The sequence below is a fragment of the Liolophura sinensis genome, chromosome 1 (genome assembly GCF_032854445.1).
Source record: "Liolophura sinensis isolate JHLJ2023 chromosome 1, CUHK_Ljap_v2, whole genome shotgun sequence".
Classification (NCBI taxonomy): domain Eukaryota; kingdom Metazoa; phylum Mollusca; class Polyplacophora; order Chitonida; family Chitonidae; genus Liolophura; species Liolophura sinensis.
Window position 1 is genome coordinate 83121102 of NC_088295.1, and position 19205 is coordinate 83140306.

General features: G+C 38.3%; 1 protein-coding gene across 2 annotated transcripts; it reads left to right on the plus strand.

Moving 5' to 3' along the window:
• The first annotated feature begins 1267 nt into the window (after positions 1 to 1267).
• Positions 1268 to 16053, plus strand: LOC135482028 (HSPB1-associated protein 1 homolog). Of its 2 annotated transcripts, XM_064761849.1 has the most exons (8): positions 1268 to 1337; positions 2364 to 2592; positions 3046 to 3227; positions 5248 to 5384; positions 7589 to 7721; positions 8484 to 8603; positions 14264 to 14371; positions 15210 to 16053. In XM_064761849.1, the coding sequence occupies exons 2-8, from the start codon at positions 2370 to 2372 to the stop codon at positions 15774 to 15776; spliced, it is 1470 nt and encodes a 489-aa protein (XP_064617919.1). In that variant the 5' UTR covers positions 1268 to 1337; positions 2364 to 2369; the 3' UTR covers positions 15777 to 16053. The 2 variants fall into 2 exon arrangements, with proteins under 2 accessions (XP_064617919.1, XP_064617920.1); XM_064761850.1 differs by lacking the exon at positions 1268 to 1337 and having other exon boundaries at positions 2463 to 2592; positions 3042 to 3227.
• The last annotated feature ends 3152 nt before the right edge of the window (positions 16054 to 19205 follow it).

Below are 19205 nucleotides of genomic sequence, written 5' to 3' on the forward strand. Positions count from 1 at the left end.
CCCAAAGTATATATAGGGATACATTCTACTCAACCTGGCCTGGTTTAGAGGACAAAACTCGCCTTAAGCTTGCGGGGTTCATATTTCCCCACTTTACCCTACCTCTTGGTCTTTATTTGAACTTGATGATATGGTCGTAAAACTAATGCAACTGAAATTACAGGCAACTGAAATTACAGGCACCCACAAAATCTTTGAGCCCTGGGGGTAAAAACATGCTTACCATAAATCAAATGTGATCGAAATTTTGTCCAGTCTCTAGGATAGCCTAACTATTTGTCGACATTTATCATCAACAGCAAGGTTTATGTTGTACAAACAGCTATATCAAACACTTGAAATGACCATAAAGACGATACGACAAGTAGTATAAGCTATGGCGCCAAAATCCATTTTGCCCCTCTCTGTCCGTTATGCCCCACTCTTCCCTATACACACATTTATCCTTGAGAAACAAACGGGATTTGGTTTAAATTTTGCGTCAGTGGAATGTTACAGATGATTCCAGTGTATATATTTCTGTACAATAAGTCTAGTTTTATCAACCTTTAAGTAAGGGTTTATAGTAAGCTTAGTGTATCCCAAATACTATAACATGATGAATCGATCAATATTAGTTTATAATCCTCAAATTCGAAAATTCTGGGGTATCGCAATTGTATAACAGTATTATCCAAGCAAAAACGAGAAGAAAATCTCATTAATGTGTTATTGATTTATTCATTTCATTGGTGTTTTATGCTGCGTGACGGGCAGTCAAGAATATTTCAATCTCAGCGACAATTAAACTCATAATTTTTCGAGTCCGAGTTCGTAATTTCCGTTAGGCGAAATCTCCAACCTTGGTTAAGGTTTTCCCGCGCGTAACTCACGGTCCAAAATACGAAAATTTCTGTGCCGGTGATGACTGTGATTACATTTTCCCATGAGTGTTTCATGAGAGCTGACAAAATAATCAGTTTTACAGTGGTTAAATTAAGATGCCCTAAACGGTAACAACCACCGACTCCGGCTGATAGTGTGTTGAACAACAACAACGACACATCCATTTTCTGACCTAAGGCTGAGCCCTCTGCCAGGCTGCAAAGGCACGAAAATGAAATTAAATATTTCAAACTTTTGCCTCTTATCACACGTAGAAATTAAGTTGTATGATTAAAACATTAAGGTCGTTGGCAGTCCAACACTAAGAACATGTATCTAGAGCCTATCAGAGATGTGTAGTCGCCACTCTATAGATAGTCGAGTTACATACCGGTATACTGCTACTACAGAGATGTGCACTTCGTGTCAAAACTGAAATCTGAAGCCAGTGAAGGGCTAGTCCATCTAAATCGGTAATAGGCAAGTAGAGTCTGTGTACTATTTTAAAGTTCTGACATTCATAGCGCAACCACCTGAAGTGGCTGTGCTGAACAGCTCACTATCAACAGCCATGTTAAAAGGCTCCTACCTGATTCACGTGTGTTTTCAAACATGCGGTGGGGTGAGAACTAAAACACGTATTTTTATTGTCATCTGTCAGTACAGTTGTAATCTTCATAATCCAACCAATAAAAGACGTTAAAACAGTTCAATGGCAAGTTTGATGGTTTGGCGGGGTTTGGGCTTGATATATCTAGCATGAACTCATCGAGTACCACACATTGATTTCTTTTAAAGATATGACACCTGTGTGGACTCAGTGAAGTGTAGCAGTGAATTTTGAAAATAGCTGACTGTTAAGTCTAACTATGTACACAACCTAAAGGGCCCTCTCTTTCAATCCTCAACCAGTTAATGAATTGATCAGTACTAAGTACTATGAGAGTAATAGTACTTGGATAAATGAACTCTTTTAGTAGTCTGACCATAAACACATTTTTAGTGTTCACATAAGAAATTGGGGACCTATGTGGCTGAGAAGGTTAGCGAGCCAGCACGGTGTTTTGACCCAGGAGCCTCTTACCAGTGCAGTTGCTGTGAGTTCAAGTCCAGCTCGATCATGCTGGCTACCTCTTTGGCCATACATGAGAAGGTCTACCAGCAACCTGTGGATGGTCGTGGGTTTTCCGCAGGCTCTGCCCAATTTCCTGTCACCATAATGCTGGCTGCCGTCATATAAGTGAAATATTCTTGAGTATGGCGTTAAACATCAATGAAACAAGTAAATAAATAAATCACTTAACAAATCGTCTGTTTCAAGCTCTTCAGCTAAGTCAAATTTGCTACATGTAGGTTTTTTTAGAAGTCACGATTTTTGCAGTGTTTACATTTCCAGTTTTAACTACACTGGAAAGAAAGATAATTAAAATAATAATAAAAATAATGCTTTCAGACACCAAGGTCCATATAATTATATGTATGCTAATTCTTGCCTATAGGTAAAGATGTCGTCCACAAATTCACCTCAGCTGCCCCTGTTTTCACCACCAGAAAATCGGTTTTATCCTGATAAACTGAGGGAGATGATACTGATGACAAAGTCCAGGCCTGTTGTCTTTTCTAACTTTATTACAGACTGGCCAGCCATGAAGTGGACGCTCCCTTATTTGGCTTCAGTTCTTCAAAACCAAACCATGTCATGTCGACTAGGGCTAAAACATGTGGACGGTAAGAGAATCCACCATTGAATCCTAAACCTTTCCATTTTCTGATTTGCAGAACTTCACCCCTTAACTGTACTTTGTAGGTAACTGTATTTTGCCACATGATTCCAACATGTCTGAGCGATATGGCAGAACAGCCTGCGGGTGTTAAGTGTCGACCAGAATTTCCCCCAATTTTTTAACAAACACTGACATTCTAGAGTTTATCAGTTAAGACCATTTCCAGTGTTTGACCTATTACATGCATGAGATTGCATGTTCAAATTCAACTGTGACCTAGCATCAGGAAGTTTTTCAGGTACTTGGGGAGAGGGGTCAAATCATGCTAGTCATGTACACATAAACCAAACTGGTCCGTGCGTATAAAGGAATTGTTTTCACACGTCATTGTCGTACACATCTTATTTACTTTATTTGTCTGTGTTAAGATTCAAGTTTTGTGTTTCTGTGAAGCCAGATGTGCAGTGGGAGACAGAGTGTGATTATGAGGACGTCAATGTTGGTCAGTTTTCTGACTGGGTGTCTGGAATTCCTCAGCCTGATAATCCCTTGGGGCAGTATGACAGAGACAAACACTGGGGCTACATGGATTACAAGTATATGAAGGACATGTTTTCAGCAAACCCCCACATGCTTGAAGTAAGAGTTAGGACTAGCCCATGTTATAAAGTCTGAATACCATAAAAAGGGCATACTGCCGAAAGAAACAAGGACAAAATTTTGGAGTTGGTTCAGCTAAGTACAAAAAAAAGTTGCATAGGACTCCTTACTAAACCTGCTGGGCCTGTATTTTCTGAAAAATGTTGATAAATGGACTTATAAGAAGAAATCCACTACCATCTAAACTGTCTGCCTGTTGAGATAACATGCCAATGAGGCAGCCTAAGGATTCCCACAGCTCTCGGATCACTACAGGTAAACAATATGACAGGTTGAAAGCAATTTATAACTTGAGTAAACCAAATATGATCTCCCTTTCTGTTAATAATGTATTATAACGTATTTGTAATTCCCAGCGATCTGTATGGTAGAACTGAAGGCACAGGGTAGGCTGCATAATTACAACACAACACTGTGCCTTACATGTCAAAGTTTGCAGAACATCTCTCTTCTTCTGGACAACAAGGGGAGGTAACCCAGTCAAAAAAGTCAATCATAGGCCATGTTTCTACCTATAGCAACTTGAGTGAGTTGATGGTCGATGGAAAACCCCATATAAAAGTGAACATTGAATTATTCACTCAGTGACGTACATATCAGCAGATATCTGGAAGTCTCAACATTATGCCATCAGCGATACAGCTCTTTCCCTACCTCATTCATCTAAAACGTTGGTCTCATTATATAATTGTCTGTTTGTACCCTGAACATTGAGATTGCAGTTTTCGCAAGTTCAAATTCACCTCCTGGTAGTTCATCTGTAGACTTTAAGGCTAGATGATTGTCAGGTACGTGTACCAGAGACGGACTGTGTTTTACTCTGGGCTCACTGGTTTCTTCCAGGCTCATCAGTTTCCTCCACCCATCAACTTAACTCATGACTCACCCGACTCAAGCCATCATATAAAGTGATGAACATGTGAAATTTTTTTAGTATGCCATTAAAAACCAAACAAGTAAATGGAGAAAAACTTTAATCCTGTAAATATTGTTCATGTAACATAAGATATGTTAAAAGTTTGTTAATATGAAATAATGGGTGGAGTAAAATTTGAATTACCCTTGCAATAAAAGAAATATTACACAGTGTGAAGTACATGTATATGCTTTATTTGTGAAGAAAATTCTGATACTGTTCACTAAAAATGATACCAAAAAATCTATGTATTGACCATACATCTTGATTTAAATTTTTTTTTGTTGCAAGTCATTTATTTTTAAAAAGGTCAAGACAGGAATTATAACTGGATATTTTATGCCTGATACATATATAGGGTATAACAGTATCAGTGAGATTTACCATGTTTACCTGGTCGTACCTGTAGCTATAATCGTAATAGGGGCCTCCGTGCTCAGTTGGTTAGCGCGCTAGCGTAGCGTAATGACCCAGAAGTCTCTCACCAATGCGGTCGGTGTGAGTTCAAGTCCAGCTCATGCTGGCTTCCTCTCCGGCCGTACGTGGGAAGGTCTGCCAGCAACCTGCGGATGGTCGTGGGTTTCCCCCGGGCTCTGCCTGGTTTCCACCCACCATAATGCTGGCCGCCGTCGTATAAGTGAAATATTCTTGAGTACGGCGTAAAACACCAATCAAAAAAAAAAAAAAAAAAAAAAAAAAAAAAAAAATAATCGTAATAAAGTGGTATTAGAGGTATTATGCCCCCTATCCACCCATACATTAGGAATTGGGTTCACTGTAATTCTTCTTATTTTTATGGACATCTGGTCTGCTTCTTTTAAACAATATACATAATGGTAACAGGAATACACAATTTCTCTTTACTCACATGCTTTGTGATGTCAGTCCATCTAATCAACAACATCGTCATGTACATATTTTTACTTTTCCAAAAAACTGAGAGAGTAGTGAAATTTTTTGCTTACTTAATTAATATTTAGAAGAATTACAGTATGTCATTTATTTGTAACAGTCATGTTTTTGACGTGTAGACAGACATGAACAGCCATTTTGGGGTGATTTATTGGAAGTTTTTTGATGCAGGCTGTCAGTTGGAAACGGTTTGGATTTGCTGGCCAGTCGGGTAAGGATAGTACCATCTGGCTGGGCAGTGAGCATGCCTACACTGTGGGACATTATGACACTTATGGCTGTAACCTGGTGGCACAGATCTCTGGGAGGTGAGTCAGCCTTCAATACAGGCAGTATTAAGAACTCAAAATTAAGGTAATCAAGAGGAAGAAAGTCCAAAGTAATTGGTGTGAGGAAACTTCAGAATTCATGCCTGATGAGTATATATATATCGATATGTTGATCCATCCAATCAAATCAAGGCTTATCAAGAGTCGTGAGTGGTGTATGAAGAAATGTTTTTGATTGTGATTTACTCTAATCCATTTGCAACTTCATACTCGACTTATTACTAACAAGCATCATTTCATGCTCTCACAAAATTTCCCGTGTTATTGTGCTAGTAACATTACCACATCGCACGTACACGCATGAGTGGGTTGTGGGTGTTGTGATTGATTTGGCATTAGTGTCTCAAAATTCATTGGATATTCTTCTCTTCTTTAGGGTATGATATTAACAAGATATCTGAAGTAAACACTTCAACAAGACCAGTAGTATAATACAAAGGGATTTTGTAGAAAGGAGGCAGTTTGCATAACCATGTGGAAAATTGATTATTATTGCAAATTCTTGACAGATGCAGGTGTGACATATGGCTTCTTACTCACACGGACTCCTCCCTGCTGTTGTATTAGAGAGTAATGCATGGATCTTTAATGGCATTCTTGTTAGGCGGCCCAGACATTTGTTGTCGATATATTTCCCCCTCAGTCAGGCTAGTACAAATACTTGTACATGTACTATTATACAAATACACTCATACAACAGCCTGAATGTAGTTCCCAGTCTGAACATAGATCCCAGCCTCAATATAACTCGTTGTTTAGCATGCTAGCACAGTGTAATGACCCAGGAGTCTCTTACCAATGAGGTTGCTGTGAGTTCAAGTCCAGCTCATGCTGGCTCCCTCTCTGGTCGTAGATTGGAAGGTCTGCCAGCAACCTGCCCGATTTCCACCCACCATAATGCTGGCTGCCGTCGAATAAGTGAAATATTCTTGAGTAAGGTGTAAAACACCAGCCAAATAAATAAACAAATCAATATAGCTCCCAGCCTGAATATAGCTCCCAGTCTGAATATAGCTCCCATATTGAACATAGCTCTCAGTCTGAGCATAGATCCCAGCCTGAATATAGCTCCCAATCTGAATATAGATCCCAGTCTCCTATACCTCTTTGTCAGGTACATGTACATATATCCTGGGAGCTCTAGAGGCTTCCTCCAAACTCTGACCTGTTTCCCTTACCCCAAAAAATTACTGTTATAAATATATTGCATATGACATACTGGTACAGTCAAAAAAGAAAAATATGGACCTTTTTTGGTTTAATCACTCATCAGCATTTTATTTTTCTTTAGTTTTTTTCTTTTGACATTTGGACATTAAATGATTGACATCAAGTTTTATTATACAATAATGATACTTAAAGTAAAATGAGAAAAGTAACCGGTGGTATTTGATAAATTTTTTTGCCCTGGTGTCATATCAAGGTTGAATTTTCAAGATTAGATTTCATTTGTTGAGTTAGTTAGTGTTAGCAGTAATCCTTGTCGGGTGCATGTTTGTCTTTTATAGTGGGTGTTCACTCCAAACACGTCGATCGTAATATTTGTTGTGTTGTATAAGAGTTCATGGAATGTCTCATATGTATGGTGTGACCTTCACCCTGTCCCTGAGCAGTGTCAGGGCTGGCTTTGTTTATCACTCTGAATAATGCTGACAGAGATGACAGCTGGTAGGATAAGACCACTGTGGGATGGGCAGCTTAGGCTCCTTGCCACACACCTACATATCTTCTTAATCCATCACATTAACTTTGGCTCCAGTGTCGGTCTAGTCCATGTACTGCCACCCCACCCCTCCCCCTCCCCCCACCTCATGCCTAAGTCATCCATCTTTAATAGAGGTCAAACATTGTGAATACCTTTATTTCATTTCTCTTGTCATACGTTTTAGGAAAGGTCAAATTTTTAATGTTTCATTCATACATGTGTGTGTAGCATCTCACAATATTAGGTTAAATTGTATTTAGCCTTGAAATATTGAATTTTGATGATGTGATGTTTAGGTTCCTCTATATCTGGGGTGTACAGATTACTTGAAGTTCAGACAGATTCATCAATGTTTATTTGCCCCCAACAAATTCACACGTCATTTAATGTACATCAGAGAAATGATTTGTTGAGCATACTAATTATTTATTTCACAAAACAAATCTTAGTACAGATATCATTATTTGTTTGTCTTCAGAAAAAGATGGATTTTATTTCCACCAGAGCAGACAGATCACCTGTACCCAACACGAGTCCCTTTTGAAGAATCCAGTGTCTTCAGTGATGTCAACATTACAAGACCAAACCTTCAAAAGTTTCCAAAATTAAAGGTATTTATGTATAAAGATGTATCCTAATCCAATACTGACATTCCCACCCTTTGTTCTAATTGGTCAAGTGTACAATTCCAAACATTCACTGATCCAATAATAACTTCCCACTTTATGAATTTAAGCCAAACATAAATTGAAATATGCAAAGTATGTCTTCAGTTTCCATGCTCATTGGCAGTTACTAAATGCATAATTTCTCTGAGATTGAGTTAAAGGCTTAACAGTTTGATGATTTGTGCATATTACTTCTGGACATTGACTAATTAATATCTCCACATTCCCTGGCCTCACATGTAACACTCAGTTTACACCCTTTATGTCAGCAATATTCACAGCAAAATCACAAAGTGCAGAGCTGATATACCCCCTGGTATGTACCTAAATAAAATGGCTCTCAGAATAGTTAGTAGTTTGTTTACATTAGCATGTATGTTACATGGAGTTACAGGTATGCACCACATTATGTGATATTACAGCATAATTGGTGTTGTGGTGGTTGGTCTCTGATGACATGATAGTAACCCAATTCCTCAACCTTTTCACATATGAAAATGCAACTTTTAGTGAGGTTTATGCACCTCTTTACTTTGCTTTCAGAGACAAATTGACATTGGATGAGTTCACCAATTTCAGAATTTCACGAAAAGTTTAATTTTTTCATCTATGCAGAATAGTGTTCTCAGAATATGCTTGAATAAACACCTTGCAAACATGTTAAGAGGTTGAAGAATTACAGTGAAGTATATTTTGTTGTTATAGAAGACGACCCCATACCTAGTAACCCTTGAGGCTGGGGATGTATTACTGGTGCCCAGACACTGGTGGCACTTTGTGCAGTGCCTAGAGCCAGCTGTCAGCATTAACACATGGATAAATCTGGTGAGTGGAAAGACTTTAACCATAAAAGTACTGTATTAACATTCTGAAATTAATACCAGTCAACTCATGGTAAGGTGCCTTTGTTCAGTGATCTCATCGCCGTATGACAACACTAGGGCTAATCAGTGTATTTTAAGGTGAATGGGTATAAATTTTCCACAGAAGTTGATTTTTTCAGTCATCTAAAAATTCTTTACACTAAATATTTCAGGAGGTGAAAGTCGAAGGTGAAACGATTATTAATTATTGTACACATGTAATTTAAACCTATCCATGTTTAACATACATTGATTAACCAGCCATTGCTGTAGTTTGATGATGTTATAGGACAAAAGTATGTGACTGAGATGTCGTAACACTGAACAGAGGTTGTGAGAAAGTAGTGTGAGAAAGTATGTGTGTATGACACAAGAAAGTACATGTAGCATGAGAGAGTCTTTTTGTGAAAGAAACTCTGATGGGAGAAGTCTGTGCTTTTTGAAGGTCTTTTGAGTATAAGAATGTGTGTGTTTTGTGAGAAAGTCTTTGACGTTAGGATGTATGTGTGAGAATTTCCTTGTGGTGTGATAATTTCTTTATGGTGGGAGAAACGTAGGGTGGTTTGAGAGCCTAATATATGGTGTGAGAAAGTCTGAGAATTCCTTGTGGTAAAATATAATATATATATATATATATATATATATATATATATATATATATATATATATATGGTAAATAAACAAGGCTTTGCTATCAAAGTAAACGGGTTTACTGGAACTGGCACATGTAAATGATCATGTATTATATTAAACAGTCTGTGGAGTATATGTAGTTTCTCTCCTGCTGTAATATTTCTACACCCCTAGCCTTGCCCTCATGTTCAACCTCCAGCATGTCCCGACAACACATCAATCTGTTTTGTCTTCTAATGCTCAGTTTTTCAAGTGCTTTGATTGGTGAAGGTAACTGGGGGTTTGAATACTAATGATCTTCTGTTGTTAAGATAGGGAGGATGTTGCTGGGTGGTCAGCTGAAGAGCCATTCGCCTCTGCAATTGTTGACCTGTCCTCTCACAGTACCATCATTGTGTCTTTATAATGCATCAATATTTGATCTGATTGAAAAGGTTAAGCACATAAGTCACGCTGTATTAAACAAATCTTCCGGTTTGTCTCCGCTATATGACACAGATGTGGGTTAAGTCTGAGAACAAGAATGGATTTTTGTCACAAGGCTTTGACAAAGCCTGCAAGCTAAGCAGTTTGTACAACAACACCAGAGTTATACATTGTCGTTCATGTGTACTTACATAGTGAAAACTGTTTTGATGAGATTCAATAAAGTTTTGAATTATAAACTGTTTTAAACGGTAGCTCAGTTAAAGTGAAAGACAGCACCTGACTAATGTTCATGTCCTCTGAAAGACTACCGTTCATAGTATCTTAAACTGGGGGTATTATACATATTTCTTAGAATTTTTTCAATCCAGTAAAAGTTTAATGAAACTCCTTCTCAACACAGCTTCAGCATGTCTCCATTATGAAGGGCAAGGTGATGTCACATGTATTCTAGCTGTCTAACATGGAAGGTATTTTCAGCATAATAGTCTAAGCAGTAGCCTATGACAGATACAAGTTGTGGACTTCGGCAATGAAGGCCCAAGTGATAAATTACATGTACATGTATATCACTGTTGATACGGTAGGCCTACCATATCACTTACATGGAACTTCAGCGACCCTGTTAAAATTGCCTGGCTGCAGATGCATGGCCGGGGTATTTTTGGTTCAGGTCATGGCCTCTGGAGGGGTAGTGCTTGTGATTTTGACCCCAATTAAATGTTTCCTATTGTAATTAAATTTAAATTACAATAGTATTGTTGTACAACTAGATTCATGCTCAATTCTGAAACAAATGGAAATAATTTTAAGTAACAATGAGACTGATCTAGGTATTCGACTGTCCCTGGATTTTATGCTTCAATTTGGCACCAGTGGCTTCTAAGATAAAAGCAGTGCTGACCTAGATATCTCGGTCATCAGTGAAGGGGCCTCCGCTTGAACACGGCATTTCCATAATTTTACTGTATTTTATAAAAGAAAAAAGATTACAAAATACCTATTGTATGCGAGAGACAGAGCAAAATTCAAATTCTTTAGTTGTAATAAATTCAGAGAAAAAAATTTTATCATTAATCATTTTTTTTCATCATTTTTAATTAATTTTAAATTGATCTTCTAATTCCCATAAACGTTCGGCTTTCCTAATGAATTGTGCACTGACTCTAATACTTGTTATGTATGAACTGCTGACTAAATGCTAAAATGAACGACAATAAAATATGTTCGGATAGATGAAGGTTGTTTGGGCCAAGACGGTATGCGACTGTCTGACATAATTTGTGATACCATTGTTGAATATTATACATCTTGTAAATCACCTGATTTTATGTCTGTGGGGGTTCCTAAGTGATAAAGACCTGCCCCACAACACTTTGTAAAATGGTTCTTCTAAGACATGTAACCATATCGTTGTAAACTATCTCAAAAAGATGTCTTATGCAGTAGTTTTGTGTTGTCATGTCACTGCGTGGAGTAAATGGGTAAAGACTACGTCAGTCTGATATCAACGTGTTTGATTGGATAAAATTCTCAAGATGGCTGCCACAAATCACACCCGCCATTTGTACAGTATTGTCATTTTGTTCTACATGTTATTCAATGAAATCTCATTAAAGTAATAAAGTATGATACTTTTTAGAAAGCTTGACTAGCCAGGTGCTGTCCTGTCCTATAAAACACTATTTCTGAATATATCTGTTCAAAGTTAAGTATTTTGACAAATATTTTTCAGTCACTACTAGAATTTGCCCTCAAGTGTTGGTTTAAATTTACACATTGACAGTAGACTTCAAATTAAAAAATTAATTTAATAGAAAAAAAGATTTAATCTGCAATAAACTGTTTTTTCATGTTTTTCGTAGCCACCCATTTTGGATACTGTGAACATATATACATTATAATATTTAATTTACTCGTCCACGTTTCATTTCTGAGCTTTTCCTTTTATTTAGCCTTTTATAATTGTGTGAATTTGAAGCTTATGAGATTATCCAAATGTGATTTAAAAAGTGTTACTATTGAACTGAGGGAAGTTGACTATGAGTACATATGCACTCACTGTGCTGAAGGCCATGGTCCCCTTCCCCTTCTTAATCCTAAACTAATCAATGAATCTGAGGATCAGTCAGCAGTGGTGGAGAGAAAGAGAATTTCTCGGGCAAGGGGAAGCAACTCTGTATTTAAAGCTTCATCATACATATAAAACTAAATATTTCTCAATATGTGATTAATGTGTAACACCAACCATAATGTCAGTAATTGTTTTATTTCTCCTCAGGTTTTCAAGAAAATTTCTTCAGAATTTCTTTACCTGAATTAATAATTGTTCTAATTACTGTTTTTGTGGCATAAATTTGTAATCTTTTGTAAAATGGTGTAAACACAAAGCACCCTCAGTGACCTAAAATTTCATCCATGACTAAGTTGCTGATTTTTCCAGATTCTGGAAGTTCATTTGTTTTAGAAAGGTGCTTTGAGAGATTGTTGGAAGGTAGAATGACATCCTACTGAGAAAATGTAAGCTTAAGCGCCATAAGTAATATCTCATAACATTTATTTGCCTCCAAAAATGCACTTTGTGGTTGAATATTTAGGTCATTTTAATAGGGTATGTTGAGACCATCAAATATAAACAGACTATGCTGGATATTTTTGACAAAAAAAATCAATCACCAAATGTCACAAAGTTTGTGTCCTGTTACATGCTTAAAAATATGGGTAACGAGGCCAGTGATTATAACATGAATGTTAAGGCTATTACTAAATATACTTTCTGGCCGCTCAATCCCCGCCATCTGCACCAACACCCTCTGGGGTCACTTAGACAGTGTTCTGTGTACACACAGCTAGACATCATCAATCATGTTGATTCACCACTCACACATTTGCTTTGTTTCACACATCAAGTACAAGTCTTGTTTTTTGGGCAGATGTGACCTACATGTACATATATGCATAAGCCTAGTTGTCATTGCAGAGTGTCTTGCTAAAGTGCGACTTACAAAAACATGCAACTTCCTGTGAAATTGTTATTATTTAAATCGGTGAATCAGATCTGTTATAGACAGAGCATTGGGCTCAGACTACATCAGTTTAACAGATAAACCCATAATGTTAACACAAATACTTTGACCAGTATTTCACCAGTCTCTATGTTTGTCTTGATGATTGAAAACTGCATCATTTGCGATGACTTCAACATACCCATAGATGTTTGTAAATAACTGATCTGTGAATGTTTTTCAATGTTTTGCCTAATCACCTCACTCCTAATTAGGGGCCTCCATGGCCGAGGGGGGTAGCACGCCAGCAAGGCACCATGACCCAGGAGCCCCCCACCAATGTGGTCGCTGTGAGTTCAACTCCAACTCATGCTGACTTCTTCTTTGGTCATACGTGGGAAGGCCTGACATCAACCTGCAGATGGTCAAGGGTTTCCCCTGGCTCTGCCCAGTTTCTTGCCACCATAATGCTGGCCGCCGTCGTATAAGTGAAATATTCTTGAGTACAGTACAAAACACCAGTCAAATAATTAAATAAAATAAATGTAATAAAGCATTAAAACAAGATTATACATTTGACCAAGTGGGGGTGTAGTGTTCAAGATCTGATCTTTGCTTGCTCTCACCTGTATTATGTGTTTATACATTTAGTTGAGTTGGCAAGTTTTAGTAATTTATAACTAATTCTTAGCACATGCCTCAGGTATCATGAACTGATCGGCCCACCACTAGTACAACCAGGTCACTGGTGAATAAGTGTGGGCAAATCTACTCCCCCTAGTTTTTGCCTTTCTCAATATGATTCATTGTATTCAACTAGAAAACCTCTGCTCATATTTGTTATGGTGACTATCTGTGTCAAGGTAGTGCTTGCCTTGATATGTCTTGTTGTAAATCATAAACTATGGCTAAGTGAGGCACTTGTGTCCACTCAATCTGCAATTAACTGACACCTGCTTGTGATTGTTAATCACTTTGTCATCTCCACCTGGTTTGTGGTCGTTAACCTCTGATCACTTACACGTGGCATCATTAAATCTTGACCACTGGTGACGTCTTGCATTGTCGAGTGTAGTGGGTTTGAAAAGTCCCTTTTTAAACAGATTTTTCTCTCATGTTGTAAGATTACCAGTTACAGCAGAGTGTTTATAAAGTATTACAGAGGATTAGAATGATAATGGCTCTTTTAGCATAAGATTATGCATATAAGATTGTTCAGAACATTTTATGAAGATATGTAAATGAATGTTGTGAGCTGTACATATGTCGTCTTGTGCTCTTTGTCGAATTAGATAAAGGCTGTGTTATCCTCACTTGTATAGATTTTGGTTCAGGACTGGATAAAGTGGAAGTTGACTGCTTAAAGTTAATGGTGGGTCTATGGATCACATTGACAATAATGCATGTCAGTGATGTAAAATCTTGTTTTTACTGCTTTTATTTTCACTTTCAAAAAGATAGTATGAAGAGCAGACCTATAAATTGTGTATGTTTTTAGTCTAATGTTTGTTCTTTGTGTGTAGTCAGACATAGTAATCAGCCTATCTGTCTGTAACAGGATGTTGACCATGAGGCCAGAGTACAGGAGGCTCTAACACAGACCCTGGTCTGTGCTGTGCTTGCCAGCGACCCTAGGGAGGAGTCAAAGATCCTCAACCCTAACCAGGTAATCACTGTGCTGAAAACAACCTTTATGACCAGGTAAACGCTGTGCTGAAAACAACCTTTATGACCAGTTAAACACTGTGATGAAAACAACCTTTATGACCAGGTTTAATATTATTACCATACTGGCAACAACCCTTGTAAGCTGGTAAGGAAGCAAAAATCTTCCTTACCAGCTTACATAAAAAGCTTAGCAAAAAGTTTTGTTAGTAAGTAAACACCATGCTGGCAACAATCTTTATAAGCAGGTAAACACTATGCTCGCAACCTTTATATGCCGGCAAGCACTACATGTATACTGACAACAACCTTTATATGCCAGTAAGCACTACACGTATACTGACAACAACCTTTATATGCCAGTAAGCATGGCATGTAAACTGACAACAAGCTCTGTATACCAGTAAGCACTACATGTATACTGACATCAACCTTTATATCCAGGTAAGCATGACATGTATACTGACAACAACCTTTATAAACAGGTGAACATTGTGGCAGCAACCTTTATATCCAGGTAAGCACTACATGTATACTGACAACAACCTTTATATGCCGGTCAGCACTACACATATACTGCCAACAACCTTTGTAAACAGGTAAACATTGTGCTGGCAACCTTTATATGCCGGTAAGGACTACATGTATACTGACAACAACCTTTATATGCCGGTAAGCACTTCACGTATGCTGACAGCAACCTTTATAAACAGGTGAACACTGTAACGAGCTAAACACTATACTGACAACAGCCTTTACAAGCAGGAAAACACTAATCTTGTAGGGGATGTCTTGCTCTTCATTTTTTGGAAGAGATTTACGGAATATATCTGTTGCAGGATTTTCTCTCACTGGAAGAAAATAAGGAAGCAATCATTGGTGCCTTGAGAGAACAAATGAAAGCTAAGAAGGAGCCTGGGGGTGTAAGAAGCCTGGGAAAGGACGATTGCAGGTCTAACCCCCCCTCAGGGAAACTTCACACCAATGTGAAAGCTAACAAGAGAAAATGTGATGTTGAACTATCTACAGAAAGGAAAAGTTTAAAATACAGTGTAAGTAACAGTTGTCAAGAGGGATCAAATAAAGAACTGCATGAACAAATACATGTAGCTGACAAGGACACCATATGGAAGCAGCCAGAGGTAACACCCATTGAACCTTCAAGCTTCCAGGATTATTTGACTTTGATGAAGACTGATCAGATAGTAGGAGAGACGTCAGACTTCCCCACAACAAACCCTTATAAACCTGAACCAGTAGCAGGCTGTGATTCTTCTAGGCCCACACACAGCCCCCTAACACCGTTTAGTATCTCAACCAGAACTTTGCTCAATTGTTTTACTCATCCGCGTGTGATCTCTATGGTTTCAGATCTTCTCCAGGACAGTGTAGATATCAATGTTTGATAATATTTTATTGTGGACAAAAAAATATTAACTGCTTTATCACTGATCAGTGTGAGCTAAAAAGGGTAAAGCACTAGATTGCAGGGATTGTCAGACTTGTGATTAATGAAGTGTGGTAGAATCAAGCTATCTCTGGTTTTAGGCAGTGGCATTATGCTGTGATGTTTGTCGGGAAACTGGTGAAGGTTGCAGTTGGCGAGCACTCCGTTTCCCTTCACCCATAAACCTGACCATCGTCATACAAAATTCTTATGTGCTGTGCCAGACACTGTTGAAATAAATGAATAAATAAATAAATCAGAAATATTCAGTCTCTGCTTCCTCTGCTTCCTCTGTTTTCTGGCCTCGAAGTCGGGAGACCTGGGAAACCTTGGTCGGGTCATACCATAGACTTAACAAATGTTTCATGATGCTACCTCGTCCATCACTCAGCACTGAGAAGTTAGAGCAAAGATGGTTGGCCCGGTGTCAGTATAATGTGACTGGGTGGGGTGTCGTCTCTGATGTTTTTAGCATGATGCAGTTTAACTCAGTGACGGCAGCACTTTGACGTCATGCCCTATCGCAACCAGTACATGAACCTAAACCCCAAGCATACATATATACAAACTTTATTACATGCATACTTACATGAAGTTCCTTGGATATAACATATCGTACACATAGAGCAGCAGATGCCTGTCCAAATTCCGGCCGCTCCGGCCTCACCCATCCATGAAATTGACCTCTATCAGGACAGCTTTGAACTCCACTCATCAAATCAAATCAGCCTATGTTAGTAGGTGATAGCACCGGGTGTGACTGTTGTGTTAAATACAGATATACATGTCCATGCAGTGTGACTATAAGATAGACTGGTCTCGTGTTGTTTGCAATTAACATGATGCTTGGGGTAGGAAACTCGGTGGCTATGATGGCCTTCAGACTGTCAATACTGTCAAACAGCAATTGATATTAAATCGAAAGTATGATTCAAAATTGTGTTAGGAAATCAGAAGATCAAGTTTACATCAGTTTGTGTAAAGTACAGAATGATGGAAATTACTTTTGGCAATCACATTTTCAACATTAAGTATGTATACATATGCCGGACATGATGAAAGTTAATACAAGATTGTAATAAGAATTACCCTATGTATTAAGAGGGAAAACATCAATGCGATTGCGGTGAGTTTCATGCTGGCTTCCTCTCAGGTCATACGTTCTTCCAGCAACTTGCGAATGGCTCTGGGTGCCCTGTGCTCTGCCTGGGTATCTTCCCACCATGATGCTGGCCGCCTTCGCACAAGTGAAATATTCAGCGGTTAGGAAACAATGCATGAAAATAAGATACTTTCATCAACTAAATAGCTGATGGAATATCAGCTATTCCAAGAACCTGTAATTAATGTAACTCCACAAAATCTTTAAAAGTATAATGCTCATGCCTCTCGGATGTTCCTTGAATGTTCAGCGTAAGCTGTTCCAGGTTTATTGCGTAAACGAAAATGAGTGTGAGTGCGAGGCAATTTTGTTTTGCTGAAATGCTGCAAGCTTAAATGTCATAAGCTATATATATATCTATATATATATATATATATATATATATATATATATATATATATATATATATATATATATATATGCATTTCTCAAGAGCATCTGTGAAAGACGATGACTTTAAGATTTGCGCTAGCCTCTTTTCCTGCTCCATGTAGTGTCTGGCCTCACTATTGTGCTACCCTGGCTTTAAGGCATATACACATATCAACCCTGATATCAATCATGAAGTGGGTCAACTTCAGCGTAATGACCGGGTTAACGCAAGCTTTTGTCAAAGCAGTAAACTGATCAGGGAATTTCATGAAAAGGGAACCCACATCAGTATACACAAGGTATTCTTGGGTTGTCCTAAAGATGACATCAAAACGTTTACAGAGGGCGAAAAACCAGTTCATGACGTCAATAGAGACAATGTCAACCATCCGGGACAAAGCATTGTGGAAAAAAGAATCTGTGAACTGACGGATATTAAATCGAGTCGTAAATATCACGCAATGGAGATGCGAACCCGATACCAGATGTGTTTCTGTGGAATCTGGAATACCACCTCACGACATCAATGGGCACTTGGATGCATCATGTGCTCAGTGCTGACAACCGTAGACAGTAGATAGCCCCACAATTGCAGGCCTACCATCTCAGTCTCCCTATCTCTTTATACTGATCTGCTAAACATTCCCATCCATCCTATGTAGCAAACACTTCAATTTTGACTATATATATTTTCTCTTGAAAGGACAAATACATACACAAGTTGTATCCATCACCCTGTGTACACCTCCCATCTTTCTCAGTTTCTGCTGTGGCTAGCTGAGTTTTTGTCTAGAAAAGATATACTCGTGTAAAGCTTTTACTCTCATTTAACTCCTGTAAGTTTCTGTTCTATTTTGGTTAACGAAATTTCCTCTTGTCTGGATATGATTCGCCTTTCAATTTTAGCGTTCTTGTCGTGGCGTGTAGTTTATAGTCTGTTCTGGCAATCTAAACTTCCATTGGCAAAGACATGTACATCTCAAATACTTTGACATTCTGTTCCGACTACATCTAGTTAAGTGTTGTCTTAAACCGTTCTATTGTAACTGAATATACGCCTTCATTGCCATGAACCCGAACGTGTAATTGATACTAATTGTCACCGTTTTGTTCTGGCTAACTATCAGCGTCCATTAGCAAATGCATGCACGTGTTCTAACCTTAGCCGTTCTATTAAGGCTACTTAACCTTTGACAAGAGCGTACCTATCTTTTACCGTCACTCTTCTATTGCGACTCGCAAAGTTTAATCTTGAGGGACAGGTACATGTCTTTCTGATGAATTTGATGTTTGAATGGGCCAATTGTTATGTAGTATACATACTATATCACAGGTTGTTCGCCACCAGTCTGTATCCGCATCAAAAGCCACACCCGTTTCAAACTTAAAGGAGGAAAGCAGTTAATGGCTCGCATCCCTATCGTCTATCGCATCGTTTATCGTTTTTCTTGCTAGCAGTTTTTCCCCACGGTTGGAGTCGCAGTGTAAAATGGTTGTGTCTGTAAACGGAGGAATAAATTGCCCTTAATTCTGTATACCAGACTGTTCAATACCAAACACCTGATCGTACAATTTAAACTTCATTTTGTAAAACCGGGTTGCAGATATGAAATGGAGATGAAATGTGTTGCAAGTCTATAAGCTATTCTGATCATCGTAGTAGGAACGCATGCATTTGAAGGGTTGTACTGTTGTATAACTTTAGACTTTGTTAATACGTTTAATACATTTGCACATACGAATAATTTCCTCGCAGCTGTCTGTTAGGCGCTGTGGCGATAATTTGCAATTCTCACCTGAAGAGGCAGAGCAGCTGAATGATAAGGTCGAGTACATAGAAGAATCCTTGCATAA

Bases quoted from the DNA above. Each gene is read 5' to 3' on its own strand.
- LOC135482028 (XM_064761849.1), top strand. From the start codon at position 2,370: ATGTCGTCCACAAATTCACCTCAGCTGCCCCTGTTTTCACCACCAGAA. The intron at 2,593-3,045 runs GTAAGAGAATCC...CTGTGAAGCCAG, and splicing joins AGGGCTAAAACATGTGGACG to ATGTGCAGTGGGAGACAGAG. The intron at 8,604-14,263 runs GTGAGTGGAAAG...TGTCTGTAACAG, and splicing joins TTAACACATGGATAAATCTG to GATGTTGACCATGAGGCCAG.